Source organism: Enoplosus armatus, chromosome 19 (genome assembly GCF_043641665.1).
Source record: "Enoplosus armatus isolate fEnoArm2 chromosome 19, fEnoArm2.hap1, whole genome shotgun sequence".
In the NCBI taxonomy this organism is placed as follows: domain Eukaryota; kingdom Metazoa; phylum Chordata; class Actinopteri; order Centrarchiformes; family Enoplosidae; genus Enoplosus; species Enoplosus armatus.
This window is the reverse complement of record NC_092198.1, coordinates 16,909,878-16,929,362: the sequence shown is the minus strand read 5'-3', so window position 1 is coordinate 16,929,362 and position 19,485 is coordinate 16,909,878. Positions and strand designations below refer to the sequence as shown.

Below are 19,485 nucleotides of genomic sequence, written 5' to 3'. Positions count from 1 at the left end.
ATACATTGGTATAATTACCATATAAATGTCAAATGTCACCATGGTGACGTCAATTATCTTGTTCCAGTCACCATTTGTGTTTTCAAAATCGAGACCATAAACCCCTTTTCTTTCTGCAGCAGCATCCTCTTCTTTTTGCTTTGTGCCATAAAGCAGCATTCTAGCAGATTTCCAACCAAAACAAAACAAATTAATGTAAAATGTACCACAGGATTTTAGGAGCTGCCAATCAATCTGATAATTGTTTTTTTTTGTTCACAGTAGTTCAATCATGTATTTTTCATGTAGCACTCCTGACACTTGGGCTAGTCAAAAAGTAGTGCATACTTTACTTTTTGAAACCAGCAGGTATCACTTAGCTGCCAGCCAGTGTCCTGACCTACTTTTGCCCCACACTATGACAAGTGTCAAGAAAAAAAACAAAAACAAACCAACTGAGATTTAAAATGTCAAAGTCAGTGCAATGGAATCCCTCTGTCTTTTCTTCTCCAGCTGCCTGTCTTTCTTATTGACTGGAATGATACAGCGCCGGGTCCAACTTAGCAACCGGCTAATTTTAGCTCCCAGAGGATTCCTCTAAAGTACACCGACACACACCTGTTGGTGGGCATGTGATCTGTGTCTTTGGCACAAAGTCATTGATTAATTCTTGGCTGCCTTGAAGCCAATGACAGCTCCACAAACACGGTATGACAGTAAGCTGCAAACATACACACACGTGCTGTAACTCATATATATTAAATCTGAGTAAATAAAATTACTCTTACATAGGTTACATTTGTTGAACACAAGCAGACACACACCATGCTTCAAGTGCCGACTCTCCTCGGCCTGATGAATGATGAAGAATGAGTGTCAAATGTTAACTTTTATAATTCAATCAAAAGGTGTTTCACAGCAAAAGCGCCACAGGAACTGCACAATAGTTCCCTTTTCTTCCCATAATTATACACTGTCAGTTCAAATAGACGTAGACATAAAACTCAATGTCCTTGTACTTAAAAAAAAGGTGCAGCAAACAGTTTTTTTTCCCATATTCACACATCCGGAGAAATTCAGCATCTCGCTCAGGGACTTTCTGACTCTAGCCTGACTGACACTGGGGTTTTTTTGAGGACGATACTGATATTGTGACCAAGCAGGACATTTTAGTTTCCTCACTGTAGAATACTGTTTCTCAATTACCTCAAACCTAGTATTTCTGTACTGTACTGTCAATTTTTTGTTACTTATCGGCCAACATATACAACGATACTAATACATCTCCAATAAGCAAATATCAGTGAATATATCAGATGGCAGATCTGTATTTGACACGTGGACAGGTGGAGATGACATCAAAACATCAACCTTCAATTACTGGACAACCCTTCCTGGCACCTTTAATGCAGGGCTATTTTCACACTCTAGTGTTGCTACTGTAATAAAGGGTCTGAATACCACCACTGATATAGTGCGAATGGGACTCTAGGAGCCACAATTAAGTGTGTAATGTTTGTCTGTATTTATTCCACTCTAAAATACAGCTCTCATGTATCCATAATCTGCATTCATCTGCATGTTTTAACAAACTACATATAATTTTGTCATATAACCTGTTATTATAGCACAAAGCCAACTAGATGAAACCCTTGTGCATCCTTCCAATCTTCCTGATTTCTTCCTTGTCACCTTCCTTCCTTCCTTGCCTCCTTCCCTTCCCTCTTATTTTCTAGACAGACACATTGATTATATTCACTGAATTTGGATCCCAGGCGGAGAAAGTCTAAGAGCTTTCCCTCTGGTGTATTCCATCAAATCCATTCAGCTAAGCTCGGCTGCTTCCACATTAACATAGCAGACTGAGATCAACATATTTTACAAACATTATGACATTGGGGTGAATTCACCTCATAAAAATGTTGATTTCTCTGATGGGCAGAAAGCCCCACTCTGGATTCACAACGTCTTCACTGCGATACCTCTGGTGGTTTCACATCATATCACATTCAGGCCAGCTTGGTTAAACCCACATTACCATAAACTTATAAACACATCTGTAGTTGCTCTGAAGAGACCTTTTATCCACAAATTAACTGTTTTTTTATATTTTCAGCATAGATCCTCCCAAGGAGAAAATATTTCATAGGATCAGGCTGCACCTTTGATTATGCCAAAGTCCGATAAACATCAACAGGGAAATCAATCGGTTTTCTCACCCTTCCTGATATGTTTGCTTTTTTGAAGTATGCAGTGTGAGGTTTCTGCAGGACAGCGATAATATGAATAAGTCACATGGAGTTTGCTAAATAAAAATGTTGATTTCTCAGTTGGTTTACGAGCCTTGTCTGGATTCATTCCACTCTGGCGTCTCTAGTGAGTTTATTTCATATCCATTCAAGCAAATCAGGCTGGTAACATTCACATTAATACACACATTACTCCAACAAGTCAACTATCCTGGCAACTTCTCAGAACTTTTCAAATGTTTCCCCAGTGACAGCCACGCATTCTTGACATTTTACTATCTTTTATCAATATAGTTGTTTGGCTCGGCTCTAGACTCTCATGCATCATACTGACTCTCTTATCTGATACAAACTCAGAGTTCGAAAGTTACATTGCAAGAAGAATCATATTGATGTGCAGTTTATAAAAAAAGGTCTTCACAGGAGCAAAATAATTCATACTGTCCAAGCAATGTTGTAGATTTGTTTGTTTGCTGCTGAACACTGGACTTTTCTGGCCTCATGATGATGCAGTGGAATTAGTATTCAAATTAACATTTATTGACTAATACTGGTAACAAAACAGAATGAAAACCCAGTTTATGGCTGTAACTAATTATTATTTCAACTATCAGTTAGTGCACTGATTATAGAAAATAGTCACAATCACAAGTTCCTAGAGCCCAAGATGACATCTTTAAATTACTTGTTACTAACACGCAAAGATGTTCAATTTACAGTGATATAAAACAGAAAAGCAGCAAACCCTCACACCAAATGTTTGATGCTTTTTGTGTGATAAATGACCCCTGGAACGGTCCAAATCAGCAACAGAAGCAAAAAGAAACCTCCCAACTGTCATCACATTAAAATATTGATAAATCGTGATTGGTGCACAAAAATCCACAACATACACATTTTTCCAACCGAGCCCTGCTGACTTCAAACCAGTGAGAGGATATACACACAAATACAGAAAATCTCTAGTGAACTAACCAAAACTGTAGACAGTGTTGTGCTCATGTAGCACTCCACAGCAAGAAGATGATTGTAAACATTTTCAGGGCCTTTAAACAATCATTCAATTATCAAATTTCAATCAACTAAGCGATTAATCAACTAACTGCTGCAGTATTAACCCAGTTTATCCATTCATTCTGCAATAAAGTCTGATAAGACACCTGCAGGGTCTACGGTACGGAGAAATCTTTCTGTGTTTCCATCTCTCTCCTCAAACCTTCACAAAAAAACGTTGTGGAATCTTTTTCAAAAACTTCCATTTCCATCCAACTTTTCGTTGTTTGTGTATACTTCCAATCCAACACTAACTCAATCTTGCTGCTTCAACCTCATCCTCTTTCTCATGTCCTCTGAACCTTCGGTATACCTGTTTCACCCATCCTTTCTCCATCACTGATGTCTACTCAAATGCCTAATAACTCTTGAATGCACCCTCCTTCCTCTCTCCTCTCTATATCAGCCCTCCTCCTCCTCCTCCTCCTCCTCTCTTTCTGATTATCTCCTGGTGTCTCTGAGCTCTGTCGCTGATAGAGAGCATGCCTGGTTGACACGCCTGGTAATGAGGCTCTTAATGCAGATGGCCTCTCCCACCCTCTTCTACTCACTTTCTCTCTCACACTCACACACACGCACGCAGTATGCAGAAACACACATACATCCTGACGGCAGCCCGCCCCCCGCCTCCTCCCTCCTCCCCTCTGCAGGAGGTCCAAAGCACTCCTGGGTTAAACAGTAGCTAGAAATGTTTTGAAGAGGATAAATAGAAAAAAAGCATGACGAGCACTAGATTTGTCTCATCTTTCCAGCGACAGTCATCAACACCAAACACTCGCTCTACAGATACACACATGCAAACAAACCCTACACACACACACTTGCGTGTTTAAACAGCTTTCTGATCATCTTCATGCATTGGAAGTATTTGTTTTCATCTTCTAAAAATGTCCAATTCTACAGCGTTTTTGTAATTAGGTGGAACAATTTGACTAAGAATCAGTGTTTGACATGAATATTTTGACTCTTATTGCACCATGTTATATTGATTTTGTCCCAGCTGTCAATTTTCTTTGTGGTGCTCAAAACATTGAAAATAATATTTCAGAAATTCAACATCAATATGTCTTTCTTTTCATAGGGACCATCTCTTTGGTAGAAAACTGTTGACAATGAGGTTTGCAGATTATCCAGAGAAACAGGGACACCGTTTCTGGAAAGTCGTGTTACTGTTGAATTGTCATTCTCAATACTTTAAGCACCACAAACAAAATTCAATACACCTTCATCGTATTGGAGTGGTGGCAAAAAACCTCAGAGATGGATATCTTAAAACCCAATGTGTATGGCTAGATAGACAGAAAAGAAAATGATCAACTTTCATCACTTGGGTGAACAGACCCTTTAAATCAGGTTGTAGAAAGTCAGAAGACAACTTGTGTGGTTGTACAAGGCCCGTACATGTATATTTTACTTTAAAAATCAAATATCAATCACAATTAGAACATCATATCATTCTCAAAGTGACAACTAGGCAAATTGTACAAAACCAATATGGCACACAGTAACTTATTGTTAGCCAGAAATATCTTCTCTCACATACGGAATCTTTGAAATCATCTGATGGTTTCTAACAATGGAACAGAGCCATATGTCCCCACACAGTAGCATACATATCATTGTGTACAGCCTACATTGTGAGTGTCTAATGCACTGGATCTATGTGCGAAGTTGAAAAGCAAGACTCCCCAGGGGGTAGACATAATTTGTGAGACTAAATGACATACAGTTCACACTGGGCAATCATACACTCTGTTGGCTAAGCAGCAACTGCAAAAAGGGGGCCATCCCAAATGACATCTATTAGTACATACAGTTAAGCTATTCCAAGGTCTGTCCTGTTGAAGTTCAACCCCTTAATTTGATTTATGAGGCTAAAAATAACAACAAAGACATGCATTTCTCTGACCCCTGATGACTCATAATGTTTCTCAATGTTTTCTAATGACAAAAACCTTAGTTACAGACCAGGCATCTCTCCAAACTAACTTACAAACATCTGTCTCTTCCTTTTTTTTTTGTTGTTGTTTGAAATCTGGGCTCTCATGTCACTCCAGATGTTGTTGTTTTTTTTGCCCATTAACAAGTGTTTGCTCCAATTAGACTTAACACGGCGGGCCATTGAAGGGCTTTTCACATGATTTGTACTCTTCTGTTAAATGATGAAGCAACAGCTTAAGAAAGTTCTCAACAACTGGAAGAATTGCCGTGCTTACCGTTTACAACCCTCTCTCGCAGTCAGACATGATGACTCTCATTTAGCTTGCAAAGGTGTAGCTAGTTGTTGACTGATTAGCTTGTGAGCAACGGCCCGCGCGTGAGTGACCCCGAGCTCACTCTCGCGGTGCCGTGTGTTGGTGTATCGATCGGTAGTCTTATCTGTCAGCCTCCGGGGCACTCACCTCTCTGCTGGGCACGGCAGCATTGCCATAGCAACGCGGTGAGAAGCACGAGCCGGAGTCGCTTCATTTCGCGCTATCCTGAAGTTTGATAAAGTACCGCGCGCGCTGCTCGGAGTCAGCGCCGTCCTCTCGCGCGGTGTCAGAGGAAAGTTTCACAGAAGTTCACCCAAACTCTCTCTCTCTCTCTCTCTCTCTCTACTCCCCCTCCTCTTCCTCTCTTCTCTCCTCCTTCTCTCCAGGTTTACACTTGGGACTGAGGGGGGGTGGGCGACATTAATGAAAAACATATGGAAAATTTGAAAACAAAACGAGTGTAACGTGGTTGATTCCTCCACAGAAATGTATTGTAACACTTGCAGAAATCGACAGTTTTCACTGGTCAGATGGCTGTAGAGCTGGTGACAGATAGATGTAGCAATGTGCCAATACCACACTATACTCAATACTCAATTACAAGAGTTACAAGATTACAAAAGTCTTTCATTCATAATCTTCCTCAAGTACAAATGTATACTTTTCAATAGTAAAGGTTCCACAGAACAGCAACAGAAAACCCCCATCAGTGTTATATTACAGTATTTCTGATGCATTAAGGTGTAAGCAGCCTTTTTGTGTTTTAGCTGGTTGAGACTAAGCTAATTTTAACACACACACATATATATATAGTATAGCTTATGTAACTTGTGTTCTGTATGTATGATATAAATCTTCAAAATAACTAAAAATCCTGTCAGATAAATCTAAAATGGAGTGAAATGTACAAAATGAGACATAAAAGACACATTTCAAACAGCAGAACATTTAAATACTCAAGTGCAGTACCTACAAATTGTACTTAAGTACAGTACTTGAGTTCATGTAGCCTACTTAATAACTGTCCGACACTGCTATCGTTTATTTAACACCCTGGGACTTTTGGGAGCATGTGGCAACCCTGAATTAGGGTAATCAAATTACTTTTTGTTGTAGTTCACCATGAGTTTGTAAGCAGTACTGTAAGTAAACTTTCCACAGCTGGTTATAGATGAATAGATCATTTAGATACATAACTTATTGTCGTCTGAATTTAGTGTCCACAGCCTGTACACACAGAAGAACAATTAAGGGACATCAATCAATCAAACTAACACAACAACATAGCGTATAATGAACATGTGAGACTGAGTGTGAGGCAGGTGCTAAAACACTGAATTCACAAAGGGCTTTAAAGTATACATCAGTGTGCTGCAGAACAAGAGCCGTTTTGGAAATAAAAACTTAAGATGCTACAAAGCAAATGAAATGTTGCATCAGCACAGCTTTGGCTACTACGAACAAAGAGCATTGAAGGGAAAAGAAGAAAAGGAGATGAGTTGAAAAGATGGTTTCCCAGAAAACTTCAGAAGGGAGGAGAGCAGAGTTGGACAGAAGTTTTGGTCCAGTACACAACTGTTCTATGGCTCCTCCTGCTGCCCTGCACAACCCAACACACTCTGGGGCAAAACTGAAGCAGCCAGGTATGAACAGCCTTAAAAGCACAGCCAAATGTGCACACAGAGACACGAAATAAGGGGAAGCTGTGAATATTTTATCCATTTGTGTAGGGAGGGTTTGTTACTAAATTCAAGGCGTTGTTTGAAGCTTAAAAAAAAGTTTCCAAAGTGAAATGTGAAACTAGTTGAAGTTGATTTTTACTGGAGTAACCAATGATGATGCAAAGGTTGCTTAATAATGACATACAGTTGTTTTCCTTAGACCATTGCTATTATGTAATGTGAGTTTATATTTTATATCAGCATGTAAAGGTGGATACATTTTATTCTGCAAATAAAAGTGAATTAAACTAAGTTTTGCCGTCCACTGTATCCTTGAGTGGCAGGCCATTGTGGCTGTTTACTCCTTCACCGTTGAAAACACTGGTATATTATAATGTTACAGCTCACCAGCTTGTCAGTTACTTCACACACCTGTGCATGTGTGTAGTTATGCGAGTGTGCTCTTGTGATTGTGTGTGTGGCTCCGGACATTGTGAGTGTGTGGTTGCGTGAGAATTCATTTATGTTTATGTGTCCAGTGTCAGTCAAGCTCCCCCCAGACCCTCAGACCTCCAGAGGCAGGGAGGCTGACTCTGCAGACAGCGTGGCTGAAGATGGGCTCTCCTCACAGGGCTCGGAGCTCTGGGCAGCCTTGGAGTGCCGCTGGGTCTCTGTGGGGCTGGGCAGCATCGAGGCTACACCTGGACTGGACAACAAGGTGAGTCACATCATGAGATATGATCATTTATAGATTTACTGTGATATATTTACATATTTAAATACTCATATAATAGTAAATATATAAATATAAGTAGGTGTGTTATCGTCCACAAAGCTGTTTTGTGTTAATTTATGACATAATATATTAAACTTCAGTGAGTGTCATGTAGAGTATCTGCCAAGTTTATTGATATTTACACATAGGATCTTTGTATTATATATTATTATATTTGTTGTTCTTTCAATATATCAATACTGTTCTTAATATATGATATTTTTTGTTGTTTTTGATTACGTTAAACTCTCCTAGATTCCAACAATTTATCCCACCATAGTGACATTTCTTTTTGAAAGTGTGATGTAGCTGAAAGTCCCCTCAAATTAAAGAAGACTGTCTGCACTTAAAACTCATTATCTCACTTTACATGTGAAGAAATTGCAATGTCTTTGAGAGAATTTTACTGAAACCATGAACTCAAAGTTTAATAAAGGTGGTTTTGATCAGCAGGTTCTTTCAGGAGGATGAAGAGATGCTGATGCTGACCCACAGTGACGAGCTGAACAGAACCTATTGCGAGGACAACAGATTACCTTTTGATAACATCACAAAAAGAAATAATTCGAGCTCTGATGACACCAGAAGAAACAGAGCATCATTTAGAGGAAACAGCCGGTCTCTGGCTGAGCGAGATAATCCCACTCTGAGGGAAGGACCTGCTCCTAACCTGATGGGATCCACCAGCACCTTATGGCAGGAGAGTCCAGCTTTTAAAGACACCAGAGCTACCGTAATCTCCACTGGACCCAGTACTATCACCATAACTTCAGCGGTTTCCACTGAAGACTCCCTTTGGTTCAAAAACACCAGAAGTTATGGCAAAGGAAGAAGATCCTCTGAGATGCAAGCTGACAAGATGGGAAGCAACAGCGAGGAGAACCCGGGTTTCAACCAGAAGCAAGATAACAAGAGGAGATCCTACAGGCTGGCTGGGAACATGCAAAAACTGAGACCTTCTGAAGATGGAGAGGAGAAAAAGGACAGAGAGGAGACCGTGGAGGGGACTTCTCAGTTCTGTACAAGCCTTGAGGAAGAGAGAGCAACGATGAGTTTGGCTAATCCAGTTCAGAGCCCCAATACCGGCACCACAGGTCTGAATCCTACTGCCACCATCACCGCCTGGGAGGCTGGCTGGAATGTCACAAATGCCATACAGGTACACTATCATTATTATGCAGTATACATGCATGGTCAGAAATCTTTTTGTACATAAGAAAAGAGAAAAAACGAACCATTACAAAGGCTTTTCATGTTTTATTTTATTAAGCCTAAACATAATTCAGATTACTGCGAACTATTGCCAAACTTTACCATAGTTTTTTACACTTTCCCAGACGCCGTGTCATGCCACTAATGGTATCCCTCTTTGATCTCTTTTCCTGTTTCTCTGCAAAACACATTACACCCCACATTACTCCCACTATGTTATGTAAGGGGGGGACATGTAAGTCTCCCTGGATATAAGCCTCTGCAAAATGAATGTAACTACAGTATGAAGACTGGCTTGCAGAGACATGACAGTGAACTTTGTCACCTGTATGTGTTGGTCAAAGTTATTCAATCATTGCATAGCAACTCAGTTCCGAAGCGCAACTGTTCCTTGTTTCAAATTTTGAATAACATAGCTCATGTTTATTGCAGCTGCAAACTTGGAACTAATTATTTTGTTGGTTCAGTTTCAGCATGTCATTCCTCCTTTTTCTCCAAATCTTTTTGTCTCTCTCTCTGTCTTTACTCTTTTAATTTTTTGCATTTTAACACAAATGCAAAATGTAAACGCCAACTGTTTAGGCGCCAAGCCACACACTGCATTCAAAAAGCATTCAACTGGCAGACCATTTAATCCGCTCTCATTGTGTTTTAATATTACTAAATAATGCTTTGTGGTCTTGCAGGCTGTTTTTCAGGCACTCTCTGGTCTTCATAATCAAATAAAGAGTGAATGAAATCATTTTAAAAAACAAAGAAAAGCTCCCAGTCACACTGTGTCCTCGTGCTGGTAATGCTAATAGCTTATTATGCTGTAAATGCTGCGCCGCATTCAATTGCTGTGGTCATGTAAATGTGTTTATGTGTTCACTGAATAACTGCAGTGTAATTGAACTGTGTCACTGGGTCCGTAAAGAATATTATGATATTAGGGCATCAATACAGTGTAAGCATGTGTACACACACAACACACACATGAAAATGAGGACACACGCATGCAAACATGTTCCTTGAGGTGAATTTACATCAAGGTGTCTTGTGTCAGATTGCTGTAAACACACAGGTTTTTAATCACCATTAGCATAAATACATATATACACACACACACACGATATTTAGTAGATAAACATGTATTTTATGTGCTTGCTTTATTGATGCTAGTCTGTCTATCTAAGTGCCAGAGAGTTCAAGTTTTCATTAGAGAGAGAGTTTCTGTGCCAGACGCACAGAAACTTTCTCTCTAATGAAAACTGAGACTGTGATATATTCCATATTACTGATTTAAATTGCCTATTCAAATCTATGATTTGATACTTCTGTACCCTCAATATTTCCAACTATATTTGAATTAATTTGTCCCTAAAACCAGGCTGTGATTTGAATAGTTCCTATTTCACTGTTCACTTTTATTGCAGTAAGTTTTTCAACTCTGCTAAAACAATAACATTAGCTTCTCTGTTGGGTTGGGTGATGTTTTACAGGTTATTCATTACCTGCAGCGCACCGTAATCAGGAACCTTAACCAAAGGGATTGCTCAGTAATCCCTCTGGTTGAGGTTACAGATAGGTTAAGTTCAGGTGACTACTGAATGACTGATTTAGCAAAAAATATTATTTTCATTAAAGGTGATGATTCACTGGATGCTTGAAGTGATGGAAAAGAAAGTAATGATGAAAGTCTGAATGTATCTGATGTATAAACACCTATCTGTGCCATAATGAGAGATCCATTTTTTAAGGGGCTAACAGATGTCTTGATAATGGAAAAAAGAACAGCAGTTTTATCTCCTATCAAGGCTAAAAAGAAAATATGTATTTTCCTGTGGTGGTTTATTGATGCCAATATAACTGACTGTCTGCCAGCTTAATAAAGTTTTTATTAGAGAGCAAATTCGCTGCCAAAAATGCAAAAACCAGCTCCAGCTCTCAAGGCAACAGGGAATATTATGAAACTCAGTTGTAATTCCAACCTGACTGTTAATGAGGCGGCTCCAGTTTGTGTGTCTTCATCTCAGATTAGAGATGTGGACCTCTTGTTTCTGACGTTGAGAAAAACTGATATTAATTTAACTGCCTATGATTGTCTGCAGTGACATTTTATCTTAAACCGTAGGGAAATGAGGAACGTTCCCATTTTGTTTTGGAAAGATTGCTGTCAAAAGTTATTTGGTTCATCATGCTGCCAAATACATCCTGAGACCCTGAAAAAAACTGTGAGGCTGAACAGATACTGCAGGTTAGTGGATTAAAAAGTACATTTTTTTGTGTCGTCTTCCACCAATTATTTGGTAGATCACCTCTTTTGTCATTATCATTATTATCATCGTCCACGTTGCCATCGTTATCATCGCCACTATTATCTCCATAAGAAATATTGCCAGGGGAATTGTTTTCAATATCTGTCCTTTCTGGTTAACCTGCAGATTGTCAGAAGATAATGAAACATGCCCATCATAATTTCCCAGAGCCAAGGTAACATCTTCAAGTTCTTGATTGAGTCTCGATGATAAACTGCAGCAGCTAGCTAACCTTTATTTACCACAATACAAAACAATATAATACCCAGTTAAACTGCAGTCATTGATTAATCCACTGCTTTTTATTTTTGGTTAAGTAAAGGGGCACTTCACCAGTTGCACATGAGGTTCAGTTCACTCATCACAAGGAGTACTCCTCAGCCTGTGAAAACACTTGTATTATTCTTCCGTGGCTCTGGAGGGAGCAAAATCCCCCCAAAATTGAACAAACCCTGATGATGTCATCACAATGTCATCAGGGTTAGGACAGCTTGGGCCTGAGGCTTGAGATGTGTAACAGAAAGCCTGCGTAACAAACTAGAGGTGTGGAGTTTGAAAGACATGGCGTTTAGGAGGCAGTTTTGATCAAAGATACTATCCAGTTGCTTTGTGGGAAATGTAGGATCCATATTTTTGTTAAACTTAACCTATACAAGGGACAAAAAGTGGGATATTTCGGCTTTTGCTGCTGGGTCATGCAACTCCATGGAATTGCTTCACTAAATTGCTGGACTACCCCTTTAATTAATCATTTACTCTATAAAGTGTCAGACAATAATTTAAAAATCCCTTGACATCCCTTGAATTTCCAAAGTCCAAGGTGACATCTTTCAATTGCTAAATTTTGTCCGACCAACAGTCCAAAACCAAAGATATGACATTTTCTATCACATATGACAAATGCATCAAATTCTCACATTTGAGAAAGTATCCGACAGTGAAGGTTTGGCATTTTTGCTTGAAAAATGACTGAAATTTTTGATTAAGTATTAAAATAGTTGCCAATCCATTTTCTGATGATTGACTAACCAGTAACAGTAGCTAACATCTCCTCCATACACTTTCTAAACTCTAAAATGCACCTTACTTGTGAACAAAAATCATGTGAAAATGACATTTGTACACTGTGAAAGGATTATGAGACAAAGGCACAAACTGGACACGTCCTTTCCAGAGTTTTTTTTGTTGTTGTTTTTTTCATTTGAACAAATAAAACAACTTTGATTAAATTTAGGAATACAACATTTGTCATAGTTAAAAAAAAAAAGACACTTCCAGTGATTTAAATGTCAAACCTGTCTGTTTCTGCTCCACCTTATCCCCACAGACATTATTTCTATCACTGTTGGTGCTCAGGGCATGTGCTTGCATAAGATATATTGCACATGACCTGAGGGGCAGCAGTTGAAATCTTGCACCTGGGAAGTCCAAACAGAAGCAGTGAATGTGTAATAATCTGTATTTTTGTCTCAGCATATGTTGCTGAGACAACCTTGCTGCTTGGTGGTCAATATTGAGCATGTACGGTATGAAAAAGGACATATGTGCTCAGTCAATATTCCCTGAATAAACAGATTTTAAAGGTGTCTTGGGTGTCAGATTGTGGCAGGACGGAGCTGAAAAGAATAATCCTCTTCTCCATCTTCTTCTTTTTTTTTCCCCCTACCGTATTGTACCCATTTGTGATTGGGAGCTTCTTCAGGTTGTGCTCAGAGTAGCCAATGAGGAATGAGCTGGCAAAAACACAGAGAGAAGTAGAAGTGGGGGGAGAGAGAGAGAGAGAGAGAGAGAGAGAGAGAGAGAGAGAGACGGGAGATGAAATCAGATACTTGAGCGTCAGATTTCTCTCAAACTGCTTTCATCCCCAGCAGCTCCATTTGAACATCAAAGCTCTATCAGCATATGCCTGACAGACACCAGTTACAAAACAGCAACTTGAAAGAGAGAGAATGTGCGCTTGTCTGTTTATGCATCCACAATGTGTGTTTCTGTGTGTGTCTCTGCGGTGATGATGTGCTATGATGTGTTTCCGCAGCTCTCTCAGTGAGCCTCCACTTTCCAACATTCAAAACACAGCAGCTCCTCTGATCTCCCCTTGTCCTCCTCCTCGACCTCCTTCAACCTCTATGGTCGCACCTCTCCCTCCTCCTTCTCTCTGTTCTGTTTCCTTCCCCCTTCTCTCCTCTGCCTTCTTCTTTTCTTGCCTTCTTCCACTCAACCCCTCCCTTCTCTCCACTATCTCTGGCAGTCACTGGCGTTTTCCCCTCGGTGATGGGCCAAAGCTCGACACTCCTCTTCCTTCTGCTCCTGCTGGTCTCCTGCATCCTCGAACTCTCCAGGCATCGGGCCAAAACTCTCCTCTCGCCTCCTCATCTTCCAACCATGAACGCTCCTGTCTTGTCTTTTCTCTTTAATTTCTCTCTTCAACAGTCCTCCTTCTTTCCTTTCCTCTTTTCTTGCAACATTTAAACAATTTTCAGTGATTATTTCTTATGGAAACAAGTTTTAACTGTATAAAATCAGCAGTATGTGGAGATTGTTTGACTTAGAGGTCTAATGTGTACTATATTCTTTGTCCTTTCTTTACAGAAACTACCATACCTCAATTTTAAAGCAGTAATATTTTATCTTATGTTTCTCAAAATGGTTACATGGTCTGTGTCTTAACCACTCAACTAGGGCGCCCCAAAAAGTGTTTTTGAGGCAGTTTTTTCAATGGGGTCTTGGTCTCTTGTCATTTCTTATCTTCCTCACTGCCATCTTAAACCTGCCCATCTGTGCTCTTTCTTTCCTTCTCTCTCTCTCTCCTCCCTCAGGGTATCTTTGTGTTGGGTTTACCTTTTGCTCTGGTCCAGTCAGGTTATGTGGGTCTCGTTCTGCTGGTTCTGTCAGCCTGGGTCTGCAACCACACAGGGAGGATCCTGGTGGCCTGTCTGTACGAAGAGACACAATGGTATGGTTTCTGTTATATTCTGTTCATTTGGTTTCAAGTAGCCAACAGCAATATCAGTTTATCTCTATATATAAGCACCTAATTTAACTTTGCTGTGGCACATCAGGGCTGTACATCCCAAAGAGCACTTGTCTGTGTGTTCAGTACTGGTTTTATTCTTGGAGTCATTTCCGAGTTTCTGCAGGTGCTCTCTTCTCTGTGGCGACTATCATTTCTGACAACAGAGTCGTTCTCATATTTATTCCTTCTATTCTATTCAGACTCCTCGAGGGAACCTAAACCCAACTGTGGAATGAACACAGAGTGGAGAGTTTAGATTAGAGTCCAAACACACAAACGTTATTCTGTTCATTCGGCAGGAGTGAGCCTCAGAAATACACCACTGGCACAGCTAAAAGAAATGACTATTGCCTCATTAATGTGTGCGGTTAAAAAGCCAAATTACATTCTGATTCAGTTTTAGTTCAGTTGAGTTTGACTTTAGATATACATTGCTAGCTGTAAATTCACTTATAACACCGGAACATAAGCTTCAACACAGAAGATGTATTCACAATGCTATAGTTCATCACAGTAATAAGGTGTTTGTGTCTTTCAGTGGGGGGCCTGGCTCTGTGTCAAAGGCCCGAGTCCGACACAGCTACCAGGACATAGTGGAGGCCTGCTGCAAAGGACTGTGGCCTAACTGGCCTGGACTGGGGGGGTGGATGGTTAATGTAGCCCAGGTAACACACAGAAAAGTGTAAACCAACACACACATTCTTTATTCTGCAAATCAGTCTGCACACATCTATAAATGGAGTCCTGAAACTTGTTTCTTATGACTTAAAATATTGTGGCTCAGGTTTTTGATTCAGAAAGAATCTTCATTCAAACTGAATTTCATTGGAAACCAGTGAAATTACATCATTTCTTTGGATTATGTTGAGACCTTAAACAGGACAACTTAACGTGTCTAGATTACTCATTACATCATGTTATTCAAGATGTACATGTATAATGCAGATAAAAAATAAATTCTCTTTGTTTCATGGTTTTCATACAGTAAACTCATAAAGTAAACATCTCTATTTTCACCCTGTTTCTTTTTCCTCCAGGTGATCGAACTGTTGATGACCTGTACTCTGTATCTAGTCGTCTCCACCAGTCTGTTGTCTGACAGTCTATCAGCGATGGCTGTTCCTAGATCAGTGTGTTCTCTGGTGTCTCTGCTGTTCCTGCTGCCCTGCCTGCTGCTGACTGATCTCAGACCAGTCTCCACCCTCAGCCTGCTGTGCTCCCTGGCTCACATACTGATCAGGTGATTGAAGCAGCATCACGTTTGTTCTGACAGAGAAGAAAATAACTTGTGTTCGCCGCCAGCTGATCAGTTACCAGCTGATCAGTAACCAGCTGAGAAACTCCACCAATCGTATTAACTCAAGACAACAAGGCGGTCTTTATAATCTCCTCTCATTCTCGCTCTTGTGATCATTTTGCTGCTGGTAATGCTGTCGGCTCCCACCTGCTACACACCGCTGTTACTGGTTGTTTGCTTTATTTCTCCTGCCAGGTGTCTGGGTCTTGAGCTGGGTCTTGAAGTTCTCCAACTGCTGGATCCCCTCTGATCTCTCAGAGCTTTTCTTTGGCTATTAAGTCATGTGCAAATACACATTACGTCTACATTTATTCCTTGACAATGAAAGACAGCAAAGAGAAAAATATTTGATCTGGACCTTCTTTATCCAGCCATATTTCTCTTGCTGCTGCTTGGGTTAATTGGGAATCAGCTTCAGGAGCAGAGGTTAAATCACCAAATAATTTGTTGCATACACAGTGGTACATGGTAAACACATTTGATTGAGTTTTGTAAAAAAAATATCAAAACACTATGTCAGTAGGATGTGTTTACATTAGTCATTTGCCTCATATTATTTTGAATTGAGACTCAATTTATGGATTTGAAGCAGTATTTTGGTTATTTATGGGTGTTTCCAAGTGGATAATAGGTGAACATACAGTAAATTGAATTATTCCAATTGTTCCATGGTTTGACAAAGACAATGAAGTATTTCATTAATGTACCTTTATTAATTTCTGCTTTTAGTTGTTATATTTTATTGTCTGCAATGTATTTATGTCTTCCTTCGTTTTCCTCGTCTGTCTTTAAGTAGGCCTTCAGCTATTATTACCCTGTGTACCTCAGAGTAAACAACTCTTATTGGACCGGCCTGTACAAATAAATGTTGAACGAATGAATAAATGAAAGGATTATAATGACATTCCTTTTTGATATTTTATTCCAGTAATAGAGCATTATCGTTTCTCATTTTCTCTCCCTTTGTCTCTGACCCTCTGTCAGCCTGTTGGTCATGCTGTACTGTCTGAGTCGAGCCAGCAGCTGGTCCTGGTCCTCTCTGTCTCTGTCTGTGGACCCGGAGGACTTCCTCGTCTCTGTGGGCGTCATCATCTTCTCCTACACCTCGCAGATCTTCCTCCCTCCTCTAGAGGGCAGCATGGAGGACAGAGGGCAGTTTAATGCTATGCTGGCGTGGACTCACGGCGCCGCCTGCATCATGAAAACGATGTTTTCTTTACTGGTTAGTGACCCTGCAAATTTCACTGTGATAAATAAACCTTGTGCCAGTTTTTACAGCTACTCGTTCGTGCTATTTTATAATTTGTTGATGGCCAAATATCCAAAACAAATGACAGAAATAGAATGTATATTTGGCTCTACATCTAGCTGACAACAGCAGGCCTAATCAAAGGATGGACAAAGGGACGGACTAATGGAGTGATTGATTGACTGATTGCATTGATTGTTTTCTCCATCCATTAGGCCGTGTTGACATGGGGGGCAGAGACCAGTGAGGTCATCACAGACAACCTGCCCTCTGACCTCCGACCTCTCGTCAACCTGTGTCTGCTGGCTAAAGCCCTGCTGTCCTACCCTCTGCCATTCTACTCTGCTGCAGAAATACTACAAACCTGTCTGCTGGGAGGTGAACACTACTGACATATCTGGTTTATATTCAAACCACCGACCTTGCCCAAAGTATTTATAGTAGTTTTTACCCATGAAATAGATCAAAGGTGTAATGGTTAAGACTGATTGCAGATCTACATTGTGTAAGGTACAATGACGGATATATAGATCATACATGGCCTTAGGAAGCTGCCGTTTCCTTCACACATTTCTAAACGCTCTGTGGAGCAGCAGAAGCTTGGAGAAGCAGGCCTGTGGCTGGAGGTTTGCCCGCTCAAATCCCAGGATGGTCAATGAAAATAGCATTGAAGAAAGTGAATCAGTGACATCTCTACTCTGTGATACTGCCCAGTTTCCCTTGAGCATGACATTTAATTCCTCCTGAGGTCACCGGTAGTAAACTGTGGTTAGAATGGGCCGCTTCCAGGTGGGAATCTCTGCAGGTGTTTCAGTGTGAAGACTTTCCATTAAAAGCTTATTTAGCCCACACATCACCACCTTACATGCTACATGCTGGCATCCACCATTAAGCCCCAACAACTACCAAAATTATGATTCCCAAGAAAAACAAATGGTTATAAGTGTCCAATAAAGCAATTTGACGACTGTTTAGGAAGTATATGTTTTGATGAACTAAACATTGTGTTAACTAAATATTCAGCCCAGATGTTTAAATACTGGGCACTCACTTTGAGCAACATCAAATCCCCTTGATTCAAATAAGATTAGATCATTGTATTAATCCCCAGAGGGGGAAACTAGTTTGACTGTTCATGCACAGTGACAAATAACAAAAGAGACACAGGTCACAACATATTAAATCCGTACTGCCACTACACTAGTCACACTTATTGAGGGACGCACCTAAAATCAAGACCAATCAAAAAGGCAAAACATATGAAATGAAACTGTACAAATGAAGTAAAAAAAAAAAAATACAACCTATAACTCAGAAAACAAACACATATCACAAGCCATTTATTTCCATTTGAGAGCTGAGTGATCAGGGAAACTGGCTAACGTGTTGACAGTCAACACATTTGTCACCGTGGCTGAACTTTTTATGATTATTGACTGTCAACACTGACGAAGTCATTACGATACTTAACTTTTTCCTGAAGTGATGTAATTCACTTTCATGATGAATATTTTCACTGGGCAAATGCTTGATGGTAACATAGATAATATACTTACACTACGTTATGTTACTTAACTGCTACTTGTACTACCTCATTAAAATGATGTCATACACCTCTACATAGATGCAACTGGAAAACAATGAGTCAGAGTAGATTGACCCATAAACAGAAGTTACTTGCAGGGTCACAAACAAAAGCTCTGTGTAGCTTTCAACTTCTCTGCTTCAATCTTTCTACAGATGCTGTTGTCTCATCGTACACCAAACGTGGAGGTCGAGGTGTGTCTTGTCCGGCCCTGTTGGTTCGCGGCGCCTTGCTGATGACATCATACCTGCTGGCCCTGCTGGTCCCCAGGTTCTCCCTGTTGATGGGTTTGACAGGCAGCGTGACCGGGGCGGCCATGACGCTCATACTGCCGTGCCTGTTTCACCTCAGACTACAGTGGGGCCGTCTCACTGTGAGGGAGCGGCTGATAGATGTGTGTATACTGAGTCTCGGGGTCATCTGTAGTGTGTCCGGTGTGATTTGTTCAGTGAAAAGGCTGGTGGAAGGACTGTAGGAGGGGTGGATGACGGATTGATGGAAAGGTAGATGCGTGGACAGGTCAGGGAGGTCATTTTGAAGATAAGGACAGTTGCAAGCTCTCCTTTGTAATATTTTCTGTATTTGAATACTGTATCAGTGCATGCATCAGCAATAATCAATCATTTTATATTAACAATGGATCAAGCGACTGAATTTGCTTTGCTTTTGTCGATATGTTTATGTACAGTACGTAAGTGTTGAACGTCTCTGATTGTAGATGAGAAAATCCTGCCATTAACTGCCATTAAATGAATAATATGATTTAATTTAAAAAATGGTTAAATGAGTAAAGTGACAAACTGTGGGTCTGGTTAGGGGAAAAATGCTCAACATGAACCAAAGTCAGGAAAGAGGAACAG

At 40.2% G+C, this 19,485-nt stretch overlaps 2 protein-coding genes across 2 annotated transcripts in view; one reads left to right on the top strand and one right to left on the bottom strand.

The window, feature by feature from the left end:
* lama2 (laminin, alpha 2) overlaps positions 1-5,750 on the bottom strand; it is a 165,018-nt gene extending 159,268 nt beyond the window's left edge. The window contains exon 1 of the mRNA XM_070925380.1: positions 5,684-5,750. Coding sequence (XP_070781481.1) covers positions 5,684-5,750 — 67 coding nt within the window. The remainder of the gene's footprint in view (positions 1-5,683) is intronic.
* A 1,293-nt stretch (positions 5,751-7,043) lies between these two features.
* Positions 7,044-19,100, top strand: LOC139302649 (vesicular inhibitory amino acid transporter-like). Its single transcript, XM_070926352.1, has 11 exons — positions 7,044-7,179; positions 7,267-7,271; positions 7,737-7,915; positions 8,426-8,633; positions 8,673-9,131; positions 14,298-14,434; positions 15,033-15,159; positions 15,532-15,734; positions 16,776-17,013; positions 17,256-17,418; positions 18,781-19,100. Exons 1-11 carry the CDS (start codon positions 7,044-7,046, stop codon positions 19,098-19,100), a joined length of 2,175 nt encoding a protein of 724 aa, XP_070782453.1.
* Positions 19,101-19,485: the final 385 nt, after the last annotated feature.

Bases quoted from the DNA above. Each gene is read 5' to 3' on its own strand.
- LOC139302649 (XM_070926352.1), top strand. From the start codon at position 7,044: ATGGTTTCCCAGAAAACTTCAGAAGGGAGGAGAGCAGAGTTGGACAGA. The intron at 8,634-8,672 runs GCTCCTAACCTG...ACCTTATGGCAG, and splicing joins CCACTCTGAGGGAAGGACCT to GAGAGTCCAGCTTTTAAAGA. The intron at 14,435-15,032 runs GTATGGTTTCTG...TGTGTCTTTCAG, and splicing joins CTGTACGAAGAGACACAATG to TGGGGGGCCTGGCTCTGTGT.